This window comes from Rhineura floridana, chromosome 2 (assembly GCF_030035675.1).
Source record: "Rhineura floridana isolate rRhiFlo1 chromosome 2, rRhiFlo1.hap2, whole genome shotgun sequence".
Classification (NCBI taxonomy): Eukaryota; Metazoa; Chordata; class Lepidosauria; order Squamata; family Rhineuridae; genus Rhineura; species Rhineura floridana.
This window is the reverse complement of record NC_084481.1, coordinates 159967318-159985797: the sequence shown is the minus strand read 5'-3', so window position 1 is coordinate 159985797 and position 18480 is coordinate 159967318. Positions and strand designations below refer to the sequence as shown.

At 40.8% G+C, this 18480-nt stretch overlaps 1 protein-coding gene across 2 annotated transcripts; it reads right to left on the bottom strand.

The window, feature by feature from the left end:
* Positions 1–339: 339 nt before the first annotated feature.
* On the bottom strand, positions 340–16032 carry EIF2S1 (eukaryotic translation initiation factor 2 subunit alpha). Of its 2 annotated transcripts, XM_061611059.1 has the most exons (9): positions 15895–16032; positions 15572–15619; positions 14820–15061; positions 14365–14444; positions 11948–12099; positions 9859–9965; positions 5563–5660; positions 4904–5047; positions 340–871 (listed from the first exon to the last, which is right to left on the bottom strand). In XM_061611059.1, exons 3-9 carry the CDS (start codon positions 15058–15060, stop codon positions 746–748), a joined length of 948 nt encoding a protein of 315 aa, XP_061467043.1. In that variant the 5' UTR covers position 15061; positions 15572–15619; positions 15895–16032; the 3' UTR covers positions 340–745. The 2 variants fall into 2 exon arrangements, with proteins under 2 accessions (XP_061467043.1, XP_061467042.1); XM_061611058.1 differs by lacking the exon at positions 15572–15619.
* Positions 16033–18480: the final 2448 nt, after the last annotated feature.

Genomic DNA, 18480 nt, shown 5'->3' with positions numbered 1-18480 from the left:
TCCAGTTAAACCCAAAGCTTTTGCATAGTACTGTATACTCACAATGTAATGGAAAAACTTAAAATGACCACAGGGAACTTAAAGGCATTATTCCATCATTTGCATACAAAGGAAAGAGTACATTTTTTATTCTTCCACCCTGGAAATCTTAAGCTGCTGGGTTCCAAGCAGCCCTAAAGTTGCCTGTTCTAACAAAAGCTACATAAGCCTTATGCAAAGCCAGGATTCTTTTGGTTAAGGTACAGATTTCCATGCCCTTAACCAATAAAGCAGTTGCCCCTCACCTTTGCGCACTACACATCTCTTCCAAATGTGAAAAAGGAAGAAAAGGAGCCTGGATAAATATCCAAGAAATTTATTGAATATTTGCCAAGTACAGCCTGTAGAGGAATAATGGTTTAATTTCCAGAAACCTCACTGACAGACATACTGAATGGCTGCCAATCTGTATTTGTTAGATATGAATATAGTAAAGACAGCCTTCAAACAATGCCTGGTTTTATTGGGGGGAAGGGAATTACATCTTCAGGGAGAGGCACCTTCCCTTTGAGAAAGTTAAGCAGCACTTTGCAACAGATAGCAGATGGTTTCTTGTCTCTTCAGAATTTGGTCTCATTAAAACTTGAAAATATTTCAGTCTTTTCTTATGGAGTTTTCAGTATCGAACACCTTATCAGTCAAAGGTGTCTTCACCGGCTGCTGTGTATTTGTATAATTGCTACCCTTTACTTTAATCCTGTGAAATTTAGTCTTCAGTTTTTGCTTCCATCTCCTCAGCATCATCATCTCCATCCACTTCAGCATTCTCACGCTCCAACCTTTCTAGCTGCCTTGCAAGCTCCGTCTCATCAGTGTCAGTAACCACCTTGGGCTGAAAAGTCGCAAACACAATATTTGGTTAGCTTTCAATGTGACCCAGAAACCAATTAAGCAGATGTACTTTCATCAAAAATGGCTTTGCATAATTGGACTGAATGCAGTTTGGTTGTTCAAATGTTAAGGGCAACATTGTACCACCCTAATGAACTGTCAAAAGGCTGCAAGAGCAGTGAACAGCAGTAGTTTGCAACAACGCCCTGTGAATGATGCAGTCACAGCCCTGTCTCAAAACACTTTCGAGGATGCGTGAATCCTCAAGAACCAGGTTGTAATATAGCTCAGTTAGCAGCATGCTGCCTTAAGAGGTTGGTGATTGTAGTCTCAAAATCACCACCCACCCAGCTCTTTGCAGCATGTTTTTGAACCGTTGCCACTACCAGTTGTTCCTAGAGAGGAGAAACATTCCCGGGACCTACTGATGGCTGCCAAGGAGCACTGCCCTTCACAAGTTACATTGACTGGTTATGTGTAGTTTATCTGTCGGGGTGGGGAATGAGGGACCAAATGCTGCCCTCCAGGCCTCTTTATCTGGCCCCAGGGATTCTCTTGGTCACATCTTCTCCCCAGGCAACACCCTCCTCCACTTCTTTTGCCTTGCTGCTGCTTGCTTGCCTGGATGGAACGATGCAAGTGTAAAAACCTCTCAACTAGTGTATGGGTGAATTGCAGCTTACTGAAGTCATGTCCATTCCCCATTCTCCCAATGGCATGCAGCTCCTGAAGAATTGTCCACAAGGAAAAAGGCCACCCATTCCTGGTGTATGTGGTACAGGTATTTCACTGTAAAAATGTATTTTTGTAATTCTATAAAATATAATGTTTTCCAGTGGCAGACAGTCTGGGGTTTCTATACTTGCAGAAGGCAAGCAGAATTTACTAGTAAGCATTATGCATATACATTTTCCAGAATACCTCCACTTGGATAAACAGAAGTGACATTGCTAATATAGGGAAGGACCAGTAATTTTGTGTTGAAAACAGCTAGCCTTCCAGCATGTTTTCTATTAAGATGCCAGCTTCTGCTGCTATGCTATTGTTAGGAACATGTGCAACTTCAATGAAGCAAGGAGTGCACCACACATCCTGCTAGCGGAAATTAGCAACGTGAAAGTTAGCTGCACAGCTGGTCACTTTAACATATTTCTTGGCAAACTATTTCCAAGCCTTCACAGCTCCAATTTGGCCAATTATTGGGGAGCGGGAGTGGAAACAAGGATGCTCTGACTTCTCAAACGGTCTGAGTGGCTGTAGCGTTCTAGCTAATTAAGTGTAGCTGACCAAGGTTAAATATGACTCCCTGAAGACAGATCCCCTCAGCTCAGTTCACAGTATACAAACAGAGTGTGTGCAGATGTAGAATATTAATTGTATGGCCTAATGAACTATGAAATTTGGAAACAAAAAGTCTCCGGCAAATTGCATGGGACTGCAAAGTTAAATCAGGAAACAGCTGTGCAAGTTTATATTATATAAATATAATTAATTACTCAAATTAAGTTTTGAATGCAAATACAATTGACTTCAATAAAGTTATTTATTTAAAAATGTATATCCTGCTTTCTTTATAAAAATAAATCTGGTAGCCTGTCTTCATAACAGCATCATGATGCCACTTGATAGCAAAGGATGCTCTCTAATCTTGCAAAGACATGGTCCATTAATGCATTTGCTTCATTTGGGAGCAGGCATACCCTGCTATGTACTATGAACCATGACCTATAGTGTTTTGTTTTTTTAAAAAAAATATAACAAAGCAGTTTAATTTTAAACTGTGTTTAATTTTGTTCAATTTTGTGTTCAATTTTGAAATTGGCTGGCCCTCTACCCCATGTACACAGACCTGCACCAGCTATTGCTTTCAATGTGAACATCCTCCATATGGGAGGTGCATATGGGCTGCCTGACAGGGCCGGCACCAGGTATGCCCTTGGGCACCAGCCTGCCCTGGGTCCCGGCACGCACATACGCACACCCCACCCACATGTCTCTCCTGTCTTTTGTGGCTGCGCGTGCTGCACGCACAGGACTACCATTAATGAATATGGCAGCAGAGGTTTCCTTAAGGGGCTGAAGCCCGCGCCACCATCTTGGTTCATGGCAAGTGTGGTGCCAAAGGAAACCTTGGCTGCCATCTTGGTCAATGGCAGCCCTACACGTGCAGCAGCAAAAGACAGGAAAAACAGGTAGGTGGAGCCAGTGAACGGGCGGGCGGCTTGCAAGCTCTCTCCCTGCGATCCACGGCAGCTACCCTGCTGCAGATTGTGGAAGGGGAGCGCTACTCCTCCCCCACCCTATTGAGGGGCCCCTTAGCCAGGGCCCGACCTGGTCGCCCTTTGGTGCCAGCCCTGCTGTTGAAAGTAGTCAAATTCTAAGGGTGCAAGCTAAAGGTTTTTTAGCATTTAATTATAATACTAATTTATTTAAATTGTGATGAATGAATCCTTTAAGTACTGGAAATAACTAACCAGGAAATTTTTGAAAAGACCAAACTACCAACCCTAACAGAGTGCAAGCAGGTGAGAAAAGTGGTAGCCTGACCTGTGTATTCAGTTAGATGAAACTGTGGCTCAGGGGATCAACATTTTTGGCTGCCCTTGGTAGCCAAGCTTAACATTGCAACTGCTAGGACTCTGCCCTTTCTTGGTGTAATCACTATGCAGGCAAAACCACACCACCCTTCCTTACAGGAAATCGTGGCAAAGATTTCCTGGTTTGAGCCTGCATAGCTGAAGCGTTCCAGGTGCCTTCGCAACACAGAGGCCAGACAACCCTTCCTCCCAACCTTGGAACTGAAGCAGGGACACGGATCATCATGCAGCTGATGGTAAAATCCCTGTCCACCTCTGCAGTCCAAGGTGGGAAGGAAGGCTGAACCTCATCAAGGGCACACTCACTCTGACAAGTGAGAATGTGGGAACTGACTGGGGAGAGAGCAAGCCTGAGGCAGTTGCCTATGTTTCATACAGTGCACAGCTGGACTATATAATCGCCTGTGACTGACAATGGTGAACTTTCAAACAGAATCACAAACCCAATTAGTCTTGTATTAGTCTATTGCAATGAGGAGCTGTGGCACAGAGTACCTTCTATCAGCTACAACTGGGGGCCTAACTGTGGCCCTATCCGGACAGGAACAATCTGGCTGCAACAGTCTATACACTGCTAACCTCTCAATTAGACTACTGCAATGCATTATAAGCAGGGATGCCTTTGAAGACAATTTGGTATTGCCGTTGGTGCACAATTCAGTGGCCAGATTTTTAACATGGACCAGATGGTCTGAACACATAACACTGTGTAGTCTGCCAATTAGTTTCTGAGCGCAATTCATGGAGAATAAGGCTATCAGCAGCAACTAGCCACAATGGCTATGTTCTACTTCCACTGTTGGAGGCAGTATGCCTCTGAATGCCAGCTGCTATGATCACAAGAGTGTTGTTGCGCTCAGCTCTTGGGCTTTTCACAGGCATCTGATTGGCCACCGTGAGAACAGGATGCTAGGTTAGATGGGCCACCGGCCTGATCTAGCAGTCCCTTCTTATGTTCTTAATTCAAAGTGTTGCTTTTAACTTAGAATCCTTACCATGGCTCAGTACCCCAAAACCTTATGAAATGCCTCTTCATACGAGCTACTTGGACCCCAAGATCATGACAGGAGGCTCTTCTCTGTGTGCCCCTTCTGGCAGAAGTCCAGAGGGTGGCAACAAGAGAACAAGACTTTCTAGTAGTGGCCTCCCAATTGTAGAATGCTCTCCCCAAGAAGGTTTGCTCGGCACCAACACTGGCATCTTTTCAGCACCAGGTGAAGACACTGTATTTGAATTTTATTTCTGTACATCACTTTTGTGGAGTTTTGTGAAAAGTGACAAATTAAATATAGCAGACTACATGAAGTCTTTTTCTTTCTCCAGAGTCAGGGTCTACAATCTTTAGAATTTTTAGGGGCATGAAGGTGGCAGGTCTGCAAACTACCAGAATCTTCAGATGTCAACCAGCACTGGTCAGGAGAACAGACTATACTTACTTCCATCTGCACATTGAAGACTCCCCTCTTCTCTTCTATCTTTTCTTTGATAACAGCCATGGCTTGGCTAAGGACAGAAAGGCCTTCAGTCCTCTCCAGTGTTGTAGTGGTCATCACATATCGAGGAGGAGCTATCAGATTTATCTACAAGATGCATGAGATAACAATAGACTTTTAAAAGTCTGGAAGAAAAAACAAGCTGTTGATAATGTATTTAAATCTTGAACCATCCCAGAGAACGACTGCACTTTTACTGTGTGTGGAAAATGCTACTTGAAAATTATCATTTAAGTAATGAGCAAAAGGTGACATAGCGCGGTCACATTTTCTATTTCAATGGATTTCCCCCCATAATGGAAAACCTTTCATTATTAACAATGCAATTATGTAAAACTGTTCCATAATACAACCAGTAAAACTGGGCAGTTTCAAAGTTATAACTAGATTTTCTCTTTGGTGAATTATTCCCAGAAAGGATTTATCTTCTCTCCCCCCCATCCACCCCCACACAAATGTGTTTACATGAGGTCTATCATGGGTGTGTATGTTTGTGTGTTTAAACCGCATGCAGGTAACACCCAATCTCCCAAATCATTTAGGACATTGGAAATTTCTCATATTTACTGTTTTCCAGAAAACCCACAATGACTGTCACTTACTTTGATGGGCATGCTCTCTGTAGAACAGCACAGGCCAGCCCTCAGAGCTTCTTTCACTGCATCAATACCCTCGTACCCATAACATGCAACTTCGATATCTAAATGGGCCAGAACAACAGATTGTATTAATATATATATAAATATCCTGAAAGAGAGACTAGAAATTAAAATCTGTCATTTATTCCATTATTACTCAACTAGAAGTAGTTCAACAACACTGTATTTTAAAGTAAATACAAGTAGCAGAAGGAAGACTATTAGTAATGTTCTAAATTCATTCCTCCACGCTGTACTTATTTCTACCAACAGGACACACGCACATACGAAGGCAATGTCCCAAATGGAACTGTGCTTGATTTCAAGCTAACAATGGTATCCAGAAAGTGACATGAATACTTCCCCAAAAGCAAAAGGAGCACAGGAAATTCAGCCCTCTTAGCTCTTTCTTTTCAATAGTCCCTCCTTGATGTTTTATTTGCAGACAAGTCTATGCTCCAATGGCAATTTTATTCAGCCAATGATAGGGAGGAGGCACTCCCTGTGGGCGGCAGAAAAATACCAGCCCAATTTTACATCATCCTGTCTCTTTTACCCAGCCATCCTTTGGCCTCTACTTCCTATATTCTTTCTTCTCATAGGCTGTCTGACTCCAATTACCAGCACTTTCCTTCCCTCCTCTTTTGTTCTCCTGGTCATAGAATTTGTGCCCAACCCGTTTCCTAATGAAACTGGTGAGAAGAGCCTCTCTTTGCAACACTTTTAGGCTTCGGTGATATCACACCAACCCAAGGCTCAGACTGGGAGCACAGCTCCACCACTCCCAACTCTTATGCTCTGAAGCTTGGTATTTAAACAAAACCACTATTTCCCAACAAACCATGGTTGGATCCAGTGTTCTGTGGCTTCCATTCATGAGACACTCCCCGAAGAGAGGGGGCGATATTAGCAAGTTTCTTCTTCCCCTTTCTCCCTAAACTTTGCTCTAGAAGTTGGGGGGCCTTCCATAATAATGTGAGAGGGGTGCAGGAGAAGGGGGGAAGGAGAAGGGGGGGAACAGTGAAACCTCCAACAGGAACAGAAGGACAAGTCTAGATCCAACTCTCTGTATTCTAGTAAACAGGATAGTAAAGAGTCTGGAAACCAAGTCCTATGAGTAATGGTTAAAAGAGCTAGATTTGTTTAGTCTGGAGAAGAGAAGGGGAGACATGATGGCATTCTTCAAATATCTGAAGGTCTGTCATACAGAAGATGGAGCAGACATTGTTCCAGAGGGCAGGACTAGAAGTTGTAGGGAAACAGATTTAAGCTAAACGTTGGGAAAAGCTTCCTAGTGGTAACAGCTATTTGTCAGTGGAACAGAATCTCAGGGGGTCATGGATTCTCCTTCACTGGAAGTATTTAAGCAGAGGCTGACAGAGATAGTATAGTTGCATCCTGCATTGCACACTCTGTACTGAGTAAGGGTTTGACTAGATGACCTTCAAGTTCCTCCAAATTTTATGATGTTATAATAGGTAGCAAAGTTATTTTCTGTCTAAGAAGATTAAGGAAATTTACCATGAGAATTTCATAATCAGGACTTGTTCCTAACACACTGTAGAAGTGTCCCATTTATTGTAAAGGGACTTCAATAATGACTGCAATCCAAAGCTCTGCATTCCCTTTTATGCATACAACTGGGATGGAGAAGGTCATGTGCATATTGATGCCCCAGCATCCAATCAACTATGTTTAGTAATGGGGAAATCAGGAAAGATGACAGAACAAAAAAAACCCTTGTTTCCCATTTTAACCTGCTTTATTATCCAGACATAACTCCTATGTAGCACTAATTTATGAAGCAGAAGACATGGCAAGATTAGTCTCAAAAATCCTGCAACCATGCCCTAATGATTCATAAGATGCAACTAATATTGCTGTGGCCAAGTCTTGATCTTACATAATAACATAATTAGCCTTGGGATTACCATATTTCTTTCAAAAAGCTTTAGGGAACTGTGTTTCTTTAAAAACATGAATCGTTAAATGAAAGGTTAGATTGCTCAAATAATGTATAACTATAAATGCTGAAGGCAAGGAATGAAAAGCTTCAGGTAATTTAACAAGAATCCAGTCTAACAGCTTGGGTATGACACTGAATTAAAATCAAGCCAGCCAAGGTCTAATTTAATTGGGCAATGAACCACTTCCAGAAAAATGGCCTAATTTCACACAGTCTTCCCTGTTTCTTCTCCCTCCTTAAATCAGTGACAATACTGGGTTGGATCCAGAGTTATGTGCATGTAACAGGGATGGCAAAAGCTGACTTCCCTGCTCCCTTTCACATGACAACTCCGCAAATGGTGAAAATGTTCCACCGCGTGTTAGGGAAGCCTGAAAATCAGTTAAGAGTCCACCCCAATCAGCAACAGTCCTTGACCCTCAGTGGAGCATTTGGTCGGGGGTGGGGTAGGCTGTTTAGGGGAAGATGAGGCCTCAAAGTCAGTTTTTACCAACCCCATTGTGTATGCTTAACTCTGGATTCAACCCACAGTTTCTGCAAGACCAGAAGCCAAGGAATTGGCTGGACTGGTTCGAATCAATGTATGAAATTAAACACAAATTTTATCCTCTCATTAACACATCTTAGTTTCCCTCTTCCTTTGCTCTTTTCCCCAAATGCCCTTCTTCACCTTCCCTTGGGTTTCTGTTTCTCCATCAACTACTTCCTGTGAACCCTTCCTTCAATCACCACAGCTATGGGCTCTCTGCCCTTTTTCCTTCTTACCTTGCAATACCTTGTTTTAAGTTCTTTGTTTACACTGCAGAGTTCTGTCCCTTAAGGTCTTTGTGAGATATTAATCCCAGCCAAATCGAGAATTTCTATTTCCCTCACAGAAATGGTAAATATTCTCTGTTTCCTGAACACTTAAAAGATCTATGAACATTCTATGCCAACATAGCAGCTCAGCCAACTGGTGTCAGAAGTACAGGGCAGTCTACACACCATGAAGGGCAGGGAAAGGAATACTTAAACTAGAAAACAATTAAGGTAACCAGGAACCTTACCCTGTGGAATTCCCTCCCCTTGAATATTAGGTGGGCACCATCTCTGCTATCTTTTCTGCGCCTTTTGAAGACTTCCCTCTTTCAACAAGCCTTTTAAGCTGAGACCTATCCCAGTCTGTGTCTGTGTTAGAATTGCTTGTTAATATGTTTTTTTAATAATGTTTTTAACCCTTTTTTAAAAAGATTTTTTAAAAACTTTTTAAAAGAATGCTTTTAAAGTTGTTTTGTTTTAATGTATTTTAAGGTCTGTTTTTATGATGTTTTAAAGTGTTTTTAGCGCTTTTGTTTGCTGCCCTGGGCTCCTGCTGGGAGGAAGAGCGGGATATAAATCAAATAATAAATAAATAAAACACCATAAAGTATGAAAAGATCATATTATAGGACATCTAATTTCCCAAAATCAGATCTAGTAGTGAAAAAAATTAAGTCAAATAGAGTCAACTTCAAATATCTTAATAAATGTAGCATGAATCCACATGTAAGTGTAACTGATCAAAACCTCACTGATCAGTTAATTTTAGCTATCAAACTGTTAATTGCTTCAAAAAGCAGAGAGTTCTTTCATGTTCAACAGAAGCTCCCCATTTTCTAGAAGTACAATTCAAGAAATTAGATTTCTTCTCGTTTTATTCCTTGGGAACATTAAAGAGCTCTTTTCCCTTAGATTCATCTCTGAAAGAAAAAAAGAGCAGCAGTTTTCTCTAAGTACATTCAACTTCTAAATATTTATTAGATTTATATCCCATCCTTCCTCCTAGTAGGACCCCAGGACAACAAGCAAAAGCACTAAAAACTTCAAAACATCATAAAAACAGACTTTAAAATATATTAAAACATCTTTACAAACATTTTTTAAAAAAGCTTTAAAAACATTTAAAAAAAAAAAAGATTAAGCACATATTAGAAAGCAATTCCAATACAGAAGCAGACTGGGTTAAGGTCTCTACTTAAAAGGCTTGTTGAAAGAGGAAGGTCTTCAGTAAATACGTTGTTATACATCCAATAAACATTTCCAAGCTATGATACAAACTGCAAGTTATCAGTTTTAGCATTTAAATAGACACCAGTTTATGACTTCAGATTTACCATGAAGCAAAGTAGAATTCAAACATTTCTTCAAAGCAAACTCACCAAGGATATTTTCATTCATTCATGAAGGATATTCCTCCATAAAACTATAGTGATGAGCTCATTCTAAAGTAACAGGCCTCTTTTTTTTTTTTAACCAATTCAGTTTTGGGGACTCACCTGCTCGAATTTTGACTGCTTGTGGTGTCAGACGCCTATTGATATTATCAATTAACACACGCTTCTCATCTTCTGTCAGATCTAGTCCATCAAGGATTGCAGGATCCCTAGTAAGAGAGTCATAAATGGAAAAACCCATAAATGTAATCCTACCAGCATTTCTTAGATGTATTTTAATAGGAGAAAAAGGACCAATATTAAGGTATCTCTTAATGTTGATAAAGAAATGGGAGGGGGGATTTGCATGAACCTGTTCCCCAATCTTTCACCTATGGTTAAAAGACAGGTAGCATAACATCTGCACTGGGCCTAAATTACTCAAGCCATCATTTATTTCTATATATATATTAAAAAATCAGTTACAAATACAATAGTCTAAACAAAATGACACTTCCTAGTATAACTTTATATATTTCAGATGAAAGGTCTTTCTAATAAGAGAAAAAACTAAAAAGCAAGCAAAACATTACTACTTTATCATAATTATGTTATCAACATAAAAGAAACTTAAACTATTTCAAAAATCTTAATTTATATTTTTAATTAGAATATAATTGTGTAATTGTACTTTATTATTCTACTATATAATAAACACAATTTTTCAATAAAAATTATTTTGTAATGTTCCTTCTCTTACTCTGACAATATTTGTTAGCTGGACCATGTAACTGAAAACCATATTCAAGACTCTCAGGAGCCACTCATTTAGGGAGGAAAGGTTGATTTTTTTCCTGTTGGAAAATAATAGCTAAAGGATGGAGAACTGAAATCCTCCACTGAAATCCTCCAATCCCGCAGGCCACCCACATGTCAATCATCTGACACCAGATGAAGTGTCTTCTATTACAGACTAACTTGAAATCAACACAATGTGCAAAGGAAGCTCACGTGTGGAACCAAACCCAGTGGAGCTTCCATTTGGCACTAAATTTAGGAGACTGAATACGAGCCCCATTTGCTAAGGAACAATCAGGACCTCACTTTAAAGCTCCCGATTGCTCTTTTAGAGTTGCATCTTTATCTGCCCCACATCTGAAATTTCATGGGACAAAATAGGACCCCTGTTAGGCCCACTAACGGCTATACATGCTGTTGTTAATAAATGAACAATCATCTCAGGATCTTCCGATAATGCATTTTTAAAGTGGCACACCAGTATTACCACTGAATCTAGTGATACTGGATAACCTGTTACGTTTTCTACTTAATTCATAATAGAAATCCAGTATGTTCTTATTTCAGGGTATGACTAGAAAATATTAAATATGCCTGAGCTTTGACACATATATTTTCAACAATTGCTATTAAGCCCTGCATACATTTTATCAAGGCTGACTGGGGTTAGATACCATAAAAACAGGATTGTTATATTAAGAAACTCTCTTTGGATGTAATTCAAAGTGTCATCTGTGGTACATGTTTCTAAATAGAGCCAAATACATATGATGGCCCCTGGCTGTGATTTATCCAAGTGGTTAAAATATTTTAACACAAATCTATTCCTGAGCAAACTAATCTCCATTTAAAAGGTGATAATCTCATCGAAGGAGACCTTGTGTGTCATTAGTATAACTTCATCCACACATTCCGCTACAATTATCAATTTAACTAAATTCCAGTTCTCTGCGGTAAGGTTGTATCTTGACTGGCCTACTTTACTCTGCAGGTATGTGCTCATGTGACTGTAGGACCTTAATATTATTATTAGTAGTAGTATTAATAGTAATAGTAGTAGTAACAACCATCATTCCAAACAGAAAGTTAGGTGGCTCAGAGGATTCTTGCCTAGCCTTCTCAGTTACGTGTTTTAGAATGGAGAAGTACTCCATCAGTAGCAATGAGCATGAACAAGAAATGAATGTGGCAAGTTGTTCTTGCAAGATATTCAGGACTACAGAATTTCTTCCCCTGAAAGCTTACTAAAATCCAAACATTCCTAGCCAAAGGTAGCCTTATCTGAATAGGTATTGGTGGTCAGAATCAGACAGATAAGACTCACTGCATTTGGCATTTTATATTTATGTAAAAATAAAACCCACTGAAACTTTTATGTAAGGGGGAATACAAGCTAGAAAAGTGATGCACTTACGAAACTGCATGCTTGAAGGCATCGTATGCACCATATCCAGGCCTTTTATACTTGTCATCAAATACCCAAGCAGTTCTCTGAAACAGGCTCTCCAGTTGTTCATCCTTTGTGTATTCCAAAACCTCAGCAACATGGCGAAGGATGCTGTAAACCTACATTTAACAGGGAAGATGTTTTAGAATGCAGCAATGACATTACAATGAATTCCAATGCTGGTAACGATTCAAATAAAAATGTATACAAGGGTATCAATGCCTTGTGAATTGTCACAGCTTAGCACAAACATGCTGGCTCCCGCTTTGCATCCATGGGCAGGAGATTACAGCTGCTTTGCTCCTCCAGTTTTTTTTTTAGGTCTGCATGACATAGCAGCTAATCACAGCTAAGGAGAATAGCACTTAACCGCAAACCCAGGATTGGATGACATGCCAAGCCAAGCGTTGGCTTACCTGCTGCACTGAGCTAAAAGGCCCAAGGAGCAGCAAGGCGGCTGTGAGCTGGCATGTTTGCATGGTCCCAATAAGGCATGCTTTGGCTTACTGTGGAAAGTGAACTAGGCCACTAAATCTTTCGTCGTCTTCTTTACAATGCAAACACACAAGTGTATGGGGTGTATATAGGAGTGGGGAATTTTTTTCATCCTGAAGGCTACATTACCCCTGTAGATAGTCTTCGGGGGCTGAAGCCCATCCATGGGCAGGGCTAAAATATGATCAGTCACACAACCTAAACAGAAACACACCCTTAACATTCACAGGGTGCATGCACAGATACACTTGATATTGTCACATGTCCCTGCTGGAATATGTCCCTCAAAGGCTTTCCACCCAGTTATTATTATTATTATTTATTACATTTATACTCTGCCTTTCTTTTCATGATTGAAACCCAAGGTGGCTTACATATGGTTCTCAGGCGGTCTCTCATCCAGGCACTGACCAGACCTGACCATGCTTCAGCAGGGAGCTGGCCTTATGTGCCTTTAGACCAGCCTTTCCCAACTAGTGGGCCACCAGATGTTGTTGGACCACAACTCCCATCAGCCTCAGCCAGCATTGCCAATGGTCAGGAAAGATGGGAATTGTGGCCCAACAACATCTGGTGGCCCACTAGTTGGGAAAGGCTGCTTTAGACCATAGCCTGGGAACCAGGTTATGCAGCCTCTGTGCTGGAAGAGGTTCCTTGTCCCTGATGTAGACTTATTCATATGTAGCCCAAAACAGCAACAAAACATGGTCAATGCAAGATGAAATTGGTCATGTTCTTGTACTCTTCCTTGGTGTCTTTGTCTACTCTCTTGGGAGATACTGAGAGTGGGGTGTGAAACATTACTCAGCTTACACAGGAACAGCTTTTCTGCACAGAGTCCTCTCACAGCTGAGGTAACCATTAAATAACCCCCAGGTAAGTTTATTTTCCACATGACTTGTGGATTGTTTGCTGTCTCGCTTGCCCAGTACAATACATGTCTATTTGCAGCTGCTTCTAGCCAAATTGCCCAGAAATCAATTGATGCATGCAGAAAGTGAAGATAACATACAGGGAAAGGGAAACTATGAAGATTCTGTGAGCAAATGCTTACACACAAGCTGCCTAGGAAATCATGCAGTAGTATGAAAATGTCACACAGGAGAACACACTACCACACCCACCTAACAGCTATAACACTAACAATGTCACATTAACAGAACACACTGAAGTTCTCCCAACTTCTTGAATGTTCTTCATGCAGACATGAAACGCAGTCACGTATTCTCATGCTTAAAAGAAATATTGTACATTGTACCTTGAATAGCAACTAACAATAAATGTATCCAATAAAATACAGCATATTACAGTACTGTTGGTACAAATTAACACAACATAAAGCTTATTGTTCTCCTATTTCTTTATGTCAAGATTAAACAGACCAAAATTATCACAAAATCACTTTCACATTGGTTAATTCCTAGGATTTCTCATCAATACAGTACAATATAAATAACATTGTTACTCATTTTCTTGTTCATTTTAATCAGGCTTAAAAAAGAACTTCCAAGTACTAAACATTCTAACAAATTGTTAACACCGTGACCCTCCATAACCGGGTAGATAACACGGAGCCCACAAATGTTGCGGACAACAATTTCCATCATTCCTGACCATTGGCTATGCTAGTTGGGGCTGACGGGAGTTCAGCAATAGCTGGAGGACCCTACATTGGCTACCCCTGCTCCAGATGTCAAATTCCCAGCTCCCCATCAGGATGGTCAATTGCCAGGGATGATGGGAGTTACAGCTCAACATTTGGAGGGCCACACATTCTCCACCTACATCATGAAGCACTTTGCTATAACTCAAAATACCCTTAAAAATATTGCACACCTGTTTATCAGCAGAATTTATATTTACTTCATTTTGCAAATATGGAAACTTACTGTTTTTGATTTGGTGAATTTATCTTCGCATTTTATTGCCTCTTCTGGGGAAACTCTTCTTTTTGACAAGTCAATATAACCTAATTAATACAAAATGAAATATTTCAGAGCACAATTAGAATTCAACACAAATCCTGAATTCTTTTCTCCTACTCATAAAAATGTCGCTTCTATCTGTTTTAGGCAATAAGAAACACTTGTTCCAGGAAGCAAAGCACCAAACATCCAGCTTCTAGAACAGCCCTCTCTCTGCTTCTCAATTCTACATAAAAGCCAAATAAAACTAACTTATGAGAGAAGACAAGAAGTGAAAGCATCAGGGAATGTACTTAGGGCTGTTTTTTTAACAGACTGTATACAAGCCACTCTGGAAGCCTTTCCAGCTGAAGAGTGGGGTACAAATACTCTAAAAAAAAAAAATGAAAATAGCAATCCAGAGCTTTTACTGAACTTACCTTTCTCTTTATCAACCCTTATGACAACAACACATTCATTTCTTCCAATTCGGATGAGTTTGTTTATAGAACGGATACGTCTCCTGGACAGCTCACTGAGTAAAATCATGCCCTCAATATTGTTATATTCCAGTAGGCTAACATAGGCTCCCATTTCTGCAATGGACCGGACATTGACCATGACCACATCTTCTACTTCTGGAAACTTATGCTGGTAAAACCTACAACTTAGTCCAGGCATCCTGCAATATTGGATTAGATAGGCAATTTATTCATTTATAATAGCCACAACTATTCAAGACAAAACCAAAGTATGATTTAAAATAGGGTGACAAATAACATCCATTTGTTTTCTAAAGCTGTGTACTTTCCAAACATAACCTAATTCCCAACTGGGCACAAATAACTGGCTGTATAAGTGCCGAGAAAGTAAGATTTTCCTTCTAGGAGAAAGGAAAATGTACCAGATGCGCCAATTTGGGGAACGCTGCCTAGAACAGTCCTTCTCCCCCTCTACACTCTGGACCGACATTGTCGTCTTTACAACTTCATCGGTGTTAAATTTTCTCGTCTTTCTTCGTCCAGTCTTCCCAGAAAGCTGCTTACAAGGCCTCCCCCTCCCCCAACAGGAGACTGCGACAAAACATTAGTTAAGTGGGAGACGTTGCTGTGGCGGGAGCTGGGAGATGGCTACGGGAGTCCTTTTGTGACATAACCCATAACAGGGGGTCACTAAACAGAAGGATACAGACGATTAAAAAGCCGAAGCCTCCCATCTGGGGCTGTTTCCGCGGGGTTGCCTGCCGAAAGAAAAGGCCTCTCTGTATCCTCCCACAGAAGTTGATGGGGCTTGGAGCCCTCCGTGGAAGAGATAGGGGCGGCTCCATCATGGCGCACCCGGAGAATATTCCGCATGCCGAAGGACACACGCTCCTTCCTTCCCTGCCCGCCCAGAGTTCCGCGGCCGAGGACCGGGTTTCAGAGACAACGCGCGGAGCAGCCCCTCGTCCGTCCCTCCCCCAGCGGCCACCACAGAGCAAGCCCTCAGGGCCCGATCCAGCGCCCGCCCGCTTACCTGTCTGCTCCACAGGCCCCACTCTCTGCGCTCCGGGCTGGTGTCGCGGCCGACGGCTCGTAACCGCCTCTTGTCACAGCATGTACCCCACCTCAAAATGCGCAGTCGCATTCCCGCCTCTTCCTGCTTGCCTCCAGCCGGAAGCATTTTCTCCCATAAGTTGCTCCTCGAAATCTCCGGTGTCCATAGAGATACGAACAGAGGTTCGCTATACAATCTCAAACCTAATTGGCACTTCCCGTCCACAATGGAACCTCTTTTCTACACAGAGATAGAAAAAAGTATAGAGTGGACATGGGTATTTGTCCGTAGAAGTGGAGGCAGTTGTTGTTGTTATGTGCCTTCAAGTCGATTACGACTTATGGCGACCCTATGAATCAGCGACCTCCAAGAGCATCTGTTATGAACCACTCTGCTCAGATCTTGTAAGTTCAGGTCTAATCAATACATCTCTTGTTTGGCCTTCCTCTTTTTCTACTCCCTTCTGTTTTTCCCAGCATTATTGTCTTTTCTAGTAACTCATGTCTTCTCATGATGCGTCCAAAGTATGATAACCTCAGTTTCATCTAGTTTAATTTGTTCTAACACCCAATTATTTGTCTTTTTCGCAGTCCAAGGTACGCGCAAAGCTCTCCTCCAGCACATTTCAAATGAATTGATTTTTCTCTTATCCGCCTTTTTCACTGTCCAACTTTCACATCCATACATAGAGATCTGGAATACCATGGTTTGAATGATCCTGACTTTGGTGTTCAGTGATACATCTTTGCATTTGAGGACCTTTTCTAGTTCTCTCACAGCTGCCCTACCCAGTCCTAGCCTTCTTCTGATTTCTTGACTATTGTCTCCATTTTGGTTAATGACTGTGCCGAGGTATTGATAATCCTTGACAAATTCAGTGTCCTCATTGTCAACTTTAAAGTTACATAAATCTTCTGTTGTCATTACTTTAGTTTTCTTGACGTTCAGCTGTAGTCCTGCTTTTGTGCTTTCCCCTTTAACATTCATCAGCATTCGTTTCAAATAATTACTGGTTTCTGGTAAGAGTATGGTATTGTCTGCATATCTTAAATTATTGATGTTTCTTCCTCCAATTTTCACACCTTCTTCATCTTGGTCCAATCCTGCTTTCCGTATGATATGTTCTGCGTACAGATTAAACAAATAGGGTGATAAAATACAACCCTGTCTCACACCCTTTCTGATGGGGAACCAATCGGTTTCTCCATATTCTGTCCTTACAGTATCCCCTTGTCCAGAGTATAGGTTGCGCATCAGGACAATCGGATGCTGTGGCACCCCCATTTCTTTTAAAGCATTCCATAGTTTTTCATGATCTACACAGTCAAAGGCTTTGCTGTAATCTATAAAGGACAGGGTGATTTTCTTCTGAAATTCCTTGCTCCATTCCATTATCCAACGTATGTTTGCGATAGGATCTCTGGTGCCTCTTCCCTTTCTAAAGCCAGCTTGGACGTCTGGCATTTCTCGCTCCATATATGGTAAGAGCCTTTGTTGTAGAATCTTGAGCATTACTTTACCTGCATGGGATATTAAGGCAATAGTTCGGTAATTACTACATTCTCTGGGATCCCCTTTCTTTGGAAGTGGGATGTATATTGAATGCTTCCAGTCTGTGGGCCATTGTTTAGTTTTCTGTATTTCTTGATGTTTGTCAAAATTTGGACAGATTCAGTCTCAGTAGCTTGTAGCAACTCTATTGGTATGCTGTCTATTCCTGGTGATTTGTTTCTTCCAAGAATTTTAAGAGCAGCTTTTACCTCACATTCTAAAATTTCTGGTTCTTCATCATATGGTTCCTCCGTGAATGAATCTGTCATCTCTTTTATAGAGTTCTTCAGTGTATTGCTTCCATCTTCCTTTTATTTCATCTTGGTCAGTCAGTGTGTTCACCTGTTGATTATTCAACGTCCCTACTCATGGTTTAAATTTCCCTTTCATTTCTCTAATCTTTTGGAACAGGGCTCTTATTCTTCCCATTTTGTTGTCCTTTTCTATTTCCATACAATAACTATTGTAATAGTTTCCTTTGTCCCTACGTACTAGTTGTTGTATAGTTGCATTTAGGGTTCTGACTGTGTTTCTATCTCCTTTTGCTTTTGCTTTCCTTCTCTCTTTAACCATTTTAAGAGTTTCTTCAGTCATCCATTGAAGTCTTTCTCTCTTTTTAACAAGAGGTATTGTCTTTTTGCATTCTTCCCTGATAATGTCCCTGACTTCACTCCATAGTTCTTCTGGTTCTCTGTCAACTAAGTTTAAATCCTCAAATCTGTTCCTTATTTGATCTTTATATTCTTCCGGGATGTTATTTAAATTGTATTTTGGCATTATGATTGCTTTGTTGCTCTTCTTTAGCTTTACTCTGATTTTCGATACGATCAGTTCATGATCTGTACTGCAGTCTGCTCCTGGTCTTGTTTTTGCAGAAAGTATGGAACTTCTCCATCTTCTGTTTCCAATTATATAATCAATTTGATTCCTATATTGACCATCTGGTGATCTCCACGTGTACAGTCATCTTTTTGGTTGCTCAAAAAATGTGTTGGCAAGAAACAAATCATTGGC